This window comes from Camelina sativa, chromosome 4, assembly GCF_000633955.1.
Source record: "Camelina sativa cultivar DH55 chromosome 4, Cs, whole genome shotgun sequence".
Lineage (NCBI taxonomy): Eukaryota > Viridiplantae > Streptophyta > Magnoliopsida > Brassicales > Brassicaceae > Camelina > Camelina sativa.
Genome location: NC_025688.1, coordinates 13,671,168 through 13,682,322, shown reverse-complemented (window position 1 = coordinate 13,682,322; position 11,155 = coordinate 13,671,168). Strand labels below are relative to the sequence as shown.

The following is an 11,155-nucleotide window of genomic DNA, read 5'->3' as shown; positions in this document are numbered from 1 at the left end:
GGGGGGGGGGATTTTTAGATTGGATTTTGACTTTTCTAGTGTATTTAACTTTTATCATCCCACAATCAAAGCGAACATTCATCCATGTTGTCATGTTGATCGATGCACTTATCTAACTAGTGTATTCCCTTTTCGAGGTAATCACGTTTTTATAGATCTCTTTTAGAAAATTACGCATTTAAAAAAAAGCTTAATAACTTACCTAATAACAAGAAACATGTTAAAGAAAAGGTTTAAAAGAAGATGGATTAGATCAAAAGAAAGAACTATACCGGGATAATTTCGTTGTCCAATGTTTTTATAACTAATTTTAGTTATAAAGAAAACATTTTCTTGCATGATTAGAGAGAGACAGAGAGAGGAAGTATCAGTTGTTTTTTTATTCTTCCATTATTGGTAAATCCAAAAGATTTAAATTCATTAACAATTTTTTTCTTCTACGACAACCAAAAAATAAATGTTTACAATTTTAAAAATGCTAAATAAGAAACCCAAAATGATGAAACACTAACCAAATATGTGGTCCTATAATGAAAAATTAGAAACCCAAAATAATCGAACGGTTTTACGATTTTAAAACAAATTAAACCAAAATATTTTTAATAATTCTGTAACTTAACATGTTTTTGAAGAAAACCAAAACCGAACCCAATCACTCACGGTTCAGTTTTTTTTAGTATGACCACAAATCCACTAAATAAACATATATTCAATTCGATTTGTTAATTTTTTTTATAGAATTAAATAATTTATAAAGTATTAAAATTTTCACAAAATAAATTGTAATATTTATATAAGAATCATTTAAAAGATAATACATATATATATATTTTTTTTGTCAAACAATACTTTATATTTAATGACAATAAATAAACATATACAATCTTAATCGATCCCGGTCTGAAACCTTAACTCCGGTTTAAGGGTTAAGCCGAGGGAAAGAAGCGCACAACTTGCAAAATAAACCAAAAGCCGTCAGCTAAACAACGTCGGTTTGGGAAAAGTCCTCGTCTTCTCTCTCTCTCTCTCTCTCTCTCTCTCTCTCTCTCTTTCTCAGAAATCTCTCTCTCTTTCGCACTTCTGCAAATGGTTCTCTTCTTCGTTTAAGCTCGAATCTCGCCACTTAGATTCCAAAACGGGAAAGATCTCTCCACCTTATTTGGAAGAAGAAGAAGAAAAGCTTCACCAATATATACAGACTAGATCGGATCCATAAATCGGAAGTTTTTTTTTTTTTTATAAAAAAGAATCAATAAAAATGGAGGAAGAGAAAGCTACTGCTGCGCAGAGCTTAATCGATGTAGTTAACGAGATTGCGGCGATTTCCGATTACAGGATTACGGTGAAGAAGCTTTGTTATAATCTAGCGAGGAGATTGAAGCTGCTTGTTCCTATGTTTGAGGAAATTAGAGAAAGCAACGAGCCGATCAGCGAAGTTACTTTGGCTAATTTGGTTGGTTTGAAAGAAGCGATGAGTTCTGCTAAGGATTATCTCAAATTCTGCAGCGAAGGGAGCAAGATTTATCTGGTTCGTCTTTGTGGTTTCCGATTTTTATTTTGGCATTTAGTTTTGATTAGATCTGTTGATTTGACGAATTGGTGTTGTCATTGAATGAGCCTGAGCCATGTGCTTTGTTTTTTTATTTGCTTATGGTATTATAGTATTGAGTGATGATATCAATGCTTCTTGAATTTTTGATTAGATGTTAGATTTTGATCTGTGGAAGTTGTTGAGAATTTGTGGTTCTGATAGTGAAGATGTTGACACGAGAGATGTTTCTTGTAGGTCATGGAGAGGGAACAAGTGACAAGTAAATTGCTGGAGGTGTGTGTTAAGTTAGAACAGTCTTTGAGCCAGATTCAGTATGAGGATCTCGACATTTCGGATGAAGTTAGAGAACAGGTACGCCAGTGTCTCTATGATCAGTTCTGAAGATATGACTAGTAGCTACGTAGAATGAGTTCTTGATATCAGTTTATTTACAATGAGCTGAGATGCTAGAAACTACCACCAATTAACACATGGGAATCTTAGGATGTGTATTGAAATCAACTGTAGTTAGTAACTTTAGCGGGTTCATAAAATTCGGATGTTTGCGTATTTCATAGCGTATTTGTTGTGTTGTAGGTTGAGCTGGTTCTCAGCCAGTTTAGGCGAGCGAAAGGAAGAGTAGATGTATCAGATGATGAACTATATGAAGATCTTCAGTTGCTGTGTAATAAAAGTAGTGATGTAGATTCTTATCAGCCTGCCCTAGAGCGGGTTGCAAAGAAGTTACATCTTATGGAGATTCCTGACCTAGCTCAAGAATCAGTGGCTCTGCATGAAATGGTTGCTTCGAGCGGTGGAGACGTCGGTGCAAACATTGAGGAGATGGCAATGATTCTGAAGATGATTAAGGATTTTGTGCAGACTGAGGATGACAACGGCGAGGAGCAGAAACTAGGGGTTAACTCGAGAAACAATGGACAAACTTCTACGGTAGCAAGTCAGAAGATACCCGTGATTCCTGATGATTTCCGCTGTCCGATATCGCTGGAAATGATGAGGGATCCAGTTATTGTTTCATCAGGGCAGGTATAGTTCACTTCAACTTCAGCTCCTTCAAATATATCTCTGCGATCTTCTAAGATTTAACTATAGAAGCATGTTCTCTTCTATGTACAGACCTACGAACGCACCTGTATTGAGAAGTGGATAGAAGGTGGACATTCAACATGTCCAAAAACACAGCAGGCGCTAACAAGTACAACCCTCACACCAAACTATGTTCTCCGTAGTCTCATAGCTCAGTGGTGCGAGGCCAACGATATTGAGCCTCCAAAGCCACCAAGCAGTTACAGACCTAGAAAAGTATCGTCATTCTCGTCTCCAGCAGAAGCAAACAAGATCGAAGATCTAATGTGGAGACTCGCTTACGGAAACCCCGAGGACCAACGGTCTGCAGCTGGAGAAATCCGCCTTCTTGCAAAACGAAATGCAGACAACCGCGTGGCCATAGCTGAAGCTGGAGCCATACCTCTTCTCGTAGGCCTACTCTCAACTCCTGATTCTCGTATCCAAGAACATTCAGTAACAGCTCTTTTAAACCTCTCCATATGTGAGAACAACAAAGGAGCCATTGTTTCTGCTGGAGCTATTCCTGGTATAGTTCAAGTACTCAAGAAAGGAAGCATGGAAGCCAGAGAGAATGCGGCGGCTACACTTTTCAGTCTATCAGTGATTGATGAAAACAAAGTGACTATCGGTGCCTTGGGAGCGATTCCCCCACTCGTTGTACTGCTTAATGAAGGTACACAAAGAGGCAAGAAAGATGCCGCTACTGCACTCTTTAACCTTTGCATATACCAAGGAAACAAAGGAAAAGCCATACGTGCAGGAGTGATTCCCACGTTGACCAGACTCTTGACAGAGCCTGGAAGCGGAATGGTTGACGAGGCGCTTGCAATTTTGGCCATTCTCTCTAGCCATCCCGAAGGGAAGGCAATCATAGGATCCTCTGATGCAGTCCCGAGTCTAGTTGCGTTCATTAGAACTGGCACGCCTAGAAACAAAGAGAACGCAGCTGCGGTTCTAGTCCACCTCTGTTCTGGAGACCCACAACATCTTGTCGAAGCACAGAAACTTGGCCTTATGGGTCCATTGATAGATTTAGCTGAAAATGGGACAGATAGAGGGAAACGAAAAGCAGCACAATTACTTGAACGCATCAGCCGTCTCCCTGAACAGCAGAAGGAAATGGCACAGTCACAAACCGAAGAAGCTGCTGAACCAGCATCCACTACAGAAGCTACTGATACTTAAAAAAGATTGTTCTTTGTTTTGGTGCTCTGGTCATCCCTTCTACGTACGTATGTTTATTATTCTCACTTTTCTTTTTCCGCTACTCGATCCTCCCTCGAGGTAGGCTTCACTGTAGATGCAGAAGAGGAAAGATGGCCTCCTCCTCCGATCTATTTTTTTTTTTTTAACTTTATGGTGATACCTTTGCGTGGACGGAGCAATCCGGTTCACAGGAGAGGAAAGCAAATATGCATACATACACGTCAACTTGTATCATTGTAACATTTTATGTTTGTAATCATTTCCACGAGGTTTTTTGTTTTCAATACAAGAAGATCTCTGTTCACACCACTTAATAGCATTTGGAGATATTGATTGTACAAAATGCAGACTCTTGTTTTTCATGAACAGATTCAAAACCTCAATCCATTCAAATCGAAAAATTGCTTTAAAAACCTTCAAACCCGCCATTTGTTTTCTTTTCAAATGAACCTTCCACATAAAAAAACTCAATATTATACAGTTCAGCAACAAATTAAAACTCCCCAACATAGTCCAATTTTTCTGTTCCTTTTTTTTGGCGATTTGATTTCTAGACAAATCAGATGATTTTGGATGAATCTATGGAAATTGTTATGACTTTTGAAAAGCCTTTAGATTACAACTACGAGAAATACTAAGAGGCAAGAAATCAGGAAAATAAGAAGGAATAAATAATAAAAGCACAAAACCTTAAGCTTGAATAAGAATCCTTTCCGTATTAATGTTTAGAAAATATTCTCAAAATTAAACTGATAACTCTCTAGTTTACATGTTTTCGGCATCCATTTTTGTCCATATTTTGCATTATATATACTACTAATTTTAGCGTTTTTAGGTCATTAACTGTAGGAATCCACATTTAGACCATTTAAGGTGTTGCATTCTTGCATTTGCATATTTTGGATGAAAACAGATGCTTTAGAGCCTAAAATGGGGAGAAACAAGGTCAAATCCGAGCAGTGCCGTGCTTACTTAATAAAAAATGGGGCAATAGCCCTAGGCCACATCCTTGATCATATTTTTTTAGGCCACATTTGACAAATATTTTTTTTTATAGATTTATTCAGTTAATTTCAATGTTTAATTGTTTTTAACTACAAATTTGAACTTTATCATCATTATCATTAATCTTTTTGTTATCATCTTTTATAATTCTTAGTATTTGATTCAAAAACTCTATAAATTTTATTTTAACACGAATTTTAGATGATATATTGTTAGTTAAGTTTTCTAAAATTTTACATTACAAAATTTCGCCCCAAGCCTCTCGAATCATTGGCACGGCACTGAATCCGAGCATGTACCCGAAGGAGCTATGGAGCAGGAAGAACAGTCCGAACCTCAACCCGATCGAAGAGGATCCAAGGGCAGGAAAAACAACCCGAAAACCTATCCGAGGAGTAACCCGACCACATCTTCGAGCACCGCCTCGAGCAGACCCTCGGGCAGCTAGGTTTAAAGGGTTTCCATATATAAAACACCCTCTTCTTCCTCTCGCCCTAGCACGCCGCAGACCCTCAGAACAGAGAGCGAGAGCTTCTGGGAGAAAAACTGAGCGATCCAAACTCTTTTTCCACTTTGTTAGGATTTATTTTCATTTTCTTTTTGCTATTCTTCTAGATTTCGATTCTGTACTCTTCTACTCTATTTCTATTTTCAATACAATGCAATTTTCGTTTATATGTGTTTTTATGCTTTCTGCAATGAGATCTGAGTAGTGAAACAAAGTTTCTAGGGATGGGATAGACAAATATGTGTTCTTGATCGGTTAGGATGTCTTAACTTGATTGTTTATGTTATATAAATTTCTTTCTAGATTGGTGTTCTTAATGCTATTTTCTGACCGAGAGGTTGAGAGTAGATCTAGGGTGTTTTGCCATCGAGAGATGTTGTTATAATGCTTGAATCAATCAATACTAGAGATTTACTCACTTAGCCTAAGAGATTAGATGTATAAGAGTTTATTGACAATAATGAATCAGTTTGTATTGCCTGCTTGGTCATGTTTCTCCAACGAGAGTTGGGTAGGGGAGTGATCAAGGTTGATTGTTTCTATCACGAGAGTGTTTTAACAAGGTTTTAGAGATTCACTATCTAGGGAATATTTGCTTGAGGCATGTAGGACATCCATGCTGGTCAGGAACACTTAGGAGTCGATTACCCCATCTTTAGGAACTTTCGTATCTTGATTGTTTACGTTTTTATTCATAACTCGACCCTATACCCGAACTGGTACTCGATCACCAGCTTCGTGTACACCTTCGAGCTGTTCTTACTCTTCTTCTTTACCTGATCACTCCACCCGATCCTGTACTCAAATGCTCGCATCGAGTACTTAGGTCGTGTGGTTCTTGATTATTTATTTTCTTATAATTATTTTAGGATTGTTAGATCAAACCCCAACTATTGCTTGGCTTGACTTGTCTGTTCTGATCATATCTTATCTACTAGCATAACAACCATTTGGATTGATAACCCTTTGTACTACAACTGCATAGGGAATTGATACCCTGGGTAAAAATCCTATTATCAATTTGGCATCGTTGCCATTTGGTTGAATTTAATTTGCTACGTTTAAGATTTCAGCACTTGCTAGATCAAGTTCTATTATATACTTAGGTTCGTTACTGACTTGTTTACTTTTGTGTTTGTTTGTTTTGCATTTCAGGTACAAACCGAGAACCCACCCGACCCGTCATTCGATCACCTGGATCGAGTAGACCCTCGTGTACTCACTCGGTCAACTGATTGTGCATGCAAACACGATCCAAAGGTAGCCAACACTTGAGTCCTTTTATCGACAACATCGATAGACCTAGGCTACTACGTCAACAACAAGTCCAACAACCACAACCAACTACAATTGAGGAGGTCATGAATAATCAGAATGGTCCACAAGCTCCTCAAGAGAGGACCAACATAGGAGCAGGAGATGCTCCATCTACTCACACTCAAAGACATGGCATTGTGCCACCTACTGTTCAAAACAACAACTTTGAGATCAAGAGTAGTCTCATCCAGATGATTCAGAGCAACAAGTTTCACGGACTGCCAATGGAGGACCCATTGGATCATCTAGATGAGTTTGATAGGCTCTGTAGCCTAACCAAGATAAATGGAGTTAATGAAGATGGATTCAATCTCCGGTTTTTCCTATTCTCTTTGGGAGACAAAGTACACATCTAGGAGAAATCACTTCCCAAGGAGTCCATCACCACTTGGAAAGCATGCAAAAAGACGTTTCTAGCCAAATTCATCTCCAATNGTTGGGTAGGGGAGTGATCAAGGTTGATTGTTTCTATCACGAGAGTGTTTTAACAAGGTTTTAGAGATTCACTATCTAGGGAATATTTGCTTGAGGCATGTAGGACATCCATGCTGGTCAGGAACACTTAGGAGTCGATTACCCCATCTTTAGGAACTTTCGTATCTTGATTGTTTACGTTTTTATTCATAACTCGACCCTATACCCGAACTGGTACTCGATCACCAGCTTCGTGTACACCTTCGAGCTGTTCTTACTCTTCTTCTTTACCTGATCACTCCACCCGATCCTGTACTCAAATGCTCGCATCGAGTACTTAGGTCGTGTGGTTCTTGATTATTTATTTTCTTATAATTATTTTAGGATTGTTAGATCAAACCCCAACTATTGCTTGGCTTGACTTGTCTGTTCTGATCATATCTTATCTACTAGCATAACAACCATTTGGATTGATAACCCTTTGTACTACAACTGCATAGGGAATTGATACCCTGGGTAAAAATCCTATTATCAATTTGGCATCGTTGCCATTTGGTTGAATTTAATTTGCTACGTTTAAGATTTCAGCACTTGCTAGATCAAGTTCTATTATATACTTAGGTTCGTTACTGACTTGTTTACTTTTGTGTTTGTTTGTTTTGCATTTCAGGTACAAACCGAGAACCCACCCGACCCGTCATTCGATCACCTGGATCGAGTAGACCCTCGTGTACTCACTCGGTCAACTGATTGTGCATGCAAACACGATCCAAAGGTAGCCAACACTTGAGTCCTTTTATCGACAACATCGATAGACCTAGGCTACTACGTCAACAACAAGTCCAACAACCACAACCAACTACAATTGAGGAGGTCATGAATAATCAGAATGGTCCACAAGCTCCTCAAGAGAGGACCAACATAGGAGCAGGAGATGCTCCATCTACTCACACTCAAAGACATGGCATTGTGCCACCTACTGTTCAAAACAACAACTTTGAGATCAAGAGTAGTCTCATCCAGATGATTCAGAGCAACAAGTTTCACGGACTGCCAATGGAGGACCCATTGGATCATCTAGATGAGTTTGATAGGCTCTGTAGCCTAACCAAGATAAATGGAGTTAATGAAGATGGATTCAATCTCCGGTTTTTCCTATTCTCTTTGGGAGACAAAGTACACATCTAGGAGAAATCACTTCCCAAGGAGTCCATCACCACTTGGAAAGCATGCAAAAAGACGTTTCTAGCCAAATTCATCTCCAATTCCAGAACCGCAAGGCTGCGAAATGACATTTCCAGCTTTGTTCAGAAAAGCAATGAGACGTTCAGTGAAGCTTAGGAACGTTTCAAGGGATACACAAATAGATGCCCTCATCATGGCTTCAGCAATGCTTCATTGCTAAGTACACTGTACCGAGGTGTAGTCCCTAAGATACGGATGTTGCTGGACACCGCTAGTAATGGAAACTTCCTCAACAAGGATGTCGATGAAGGTTGGGATCTAGTAGAGAACTTGGCTCAATCTGATGGGCATTACAGTGAGGAGTATGATCGCACTATACGCTCTACTGGAGAGAATGATGCCAAGTACAAGAGAGACATGAAAGCCCTCAATGACAAGTTGGATAAGCTCCTCAACCAGCAGCAGCATGTCCATGCAATCTCAGAGGAAGACCCGTTTCAGCAACAAGATGGGGAGAGTGCTCAACTAGAGGATGTGAACTACATCAACAACCGAGGTGGTTACAACAAAGGGTACAACAACTATAAACCAAACCCGAATCTGTCATACCATAACCCCAATGTTGCAAATCCTCAGGACCAAGTCTACCCATCCACAGTCCAAGGGAACCAAGGCCAGCAAAAGCCTTTTGTCCAATACAATCAAGGCTATGCTCCCAAGCCACAATATTCTGGCAATTACCACCAACCGATTGCACCACCTGGATTCCTACAACAACAAGGCCCGCAGAACCAATCTCAAGAAGCTAACCTATGTGGCTTAATTCAGCAGATGATACAAAGTCAAGCATCGGCTGCAATGGACAATGCAAAACGGTTCGCGGAGATGAGCAACAAGATCGATTCTGGGTATAATGACCTAAATGCCAAGTATGACTCTCTCAACACTAAGGTGCGATACCTTGAAGGCCAACACAGCACACAACCACCTCCAAAAATCAACCAGCTTCCAGGTAAAGCTGTTCAAAACCCAAAAGACTATGCCAATGCCCAAGCCATCTTTCTTGATGATGATTTTGAGGACTACCTCACTGAGGATAGCGATGTTCAAGATGGGGAGGATATGGATTACTATGGGATGAATGAGTGTCAGTACTACATATCCGAGTATGAACCCGATCCTTCACCCGAGGAGGCTGATCGAGTTGATGATCGAGCACTGGTTCGAGAATCGCAAACCGATGCACCACCCGAGGCTGAAAAAGATGACATACCCGATGATTGTGATCGGATGATCCATCGGGTAGATGTTCAGATGACAGATCAACCTCAACTGCCTCAAGCTGAGGAAAGGGAATTAGAGGAAATGTTCAGAGCTGCTCTTGACATCTAGTTAGAGGCGCTTGCAGAGCGTATGTCCAAACGAAAAGCCCCGCCACCTAAGCTCTTGCCACCACACGAACTTCAACAACTTCTTGTGCGATTTGGGAGCTTCAGTCAGCATCATGCCACTATCAGTTGCCAACAAGATGAGTTTCAGCAGTTTTAAACCAAGTAGCCTGTACTTGGTTCGAGATGATAAAACGGTCAGACACCCCATTGGTATTCTGGAAACCTGCCTCTTAGGATTGGAAGAGTGGAAGTTCCTACCGATTTCATGGTCCTTGATATGGATAAGGAACCAGAAGATCCATTGATCTTAGGAAGACCATTCTTGGCAACAGTAGGAGCGGTAATAGATGTGAAAAAGGGAAGATCAGCATTGAGCATGGAGAGCACTTCAAAATGGAATTTGGTATCAAGAATGGAATTAAGAAGCCAACCATTGATGGACAAGCTTTTTTCACCCAGACAAAACGAAGAAGAGTCAAGCATCACAAAGAAGTCCGTACTACATTTGTTGTGGAACCTGGACAAGAACTAGAAAAAATCCATTAAATCAGCCAGCTACAGTGGAGAGGATTCCAAAACCTCTCCCTCCTAAAACCCATGCTTAAAGAGCATGAAGAGTCAAGCTTAGTGACTTAAAACAAGCTCACTTGGGAGGAAGTCCCAAAAGTATCCTTTTATTTTCTTTTAATTTTATTTAATTATTTTGTCTTATTTTCGATTTTTACATATTTACATATATATATATATATATATCTAAAAGGAAATTTTGGGGAACCTGAGTCTCTACCCGAATCCGTACCCGACGCGCCTGATCATGTCCCTACTCGGGTGGCGAGTGGAGTCCGAAAATCCACAAAACCCTAACCCACTCTCGGTGAAACCCTAGAAGCTGCCTCTTCTATTTAAGGGGACTTGGACCCCTCTCTATCAGCATCACAAAATCGATAAGTCTCTCAACCCTAAAAACTTTTTGCCTTTTAACTTTCTATTTTTCTCTCAAAGGATCGAGAGTCTTTAATCTATTGGGAACTAACCCTATTGATCTCGAGTTTAGTTTCTTCTCTTTTCAAGGATTGACCAATGGCTCCCAAGATGAAAACTTACCAAAAGAAGGGGACAAGATCAACCTCCGCCGCTACTAGAACCGGAGGTGACAGTGTGGATGCTCGCGATTCTCAGGGAGGAGGAAATGGTTCGCATTCCCAATTGCTGAGTGGACGTTTCCAATCCCCCAACCAATGTTCAACACGATCATCTACCCTAGGAGACGCTCGAGCACCCGTTCGGGTAGATACCCGTGTTCGCTCACCTAGCCCAGTAGCGGTTGCAATCCGCCGATCTCCTCAACGTAGGGACCTGTCTTCGTTGAGAGAACTGTCACCGACCCAATAGAGGTCGATTCAGATGCAGATGGAGGAGAACCGGAGGAGATCCAAACCTCCAGGTTGAGAAGCAGAGTTGCGATTGCGAGGGGGAAGAGACCAGCCTCTGAAAAGGCTGGGAAGGTAG

General features: G+C 40.3%; 1 protein-coding gene across 1 annotated transcript; it reads left to right on the top strand.

Moving 5' to 3' along the window:
* On the top strand, positions 1,002–4,135 carry LOC104780459 (U-box domain-containing protein 13-like). The gene is made up of 4 exons (XM_010504959.1): positions 1,002–1,528; positions 1,787–1,903; positions 2,129–2,578; positions 2,669–4,135. The coding sequence occupies exons 1-4, from the start codon at positions 1,259–1,261 to the stop codon at positions 3,803–3,805; spliced, it is 1,974 nt and encodes a 657-aa protein (XP_010503261.1). The 5' UTR covers positions 1,002–1,258; the 3' UTR covers positions 3,806–4,135.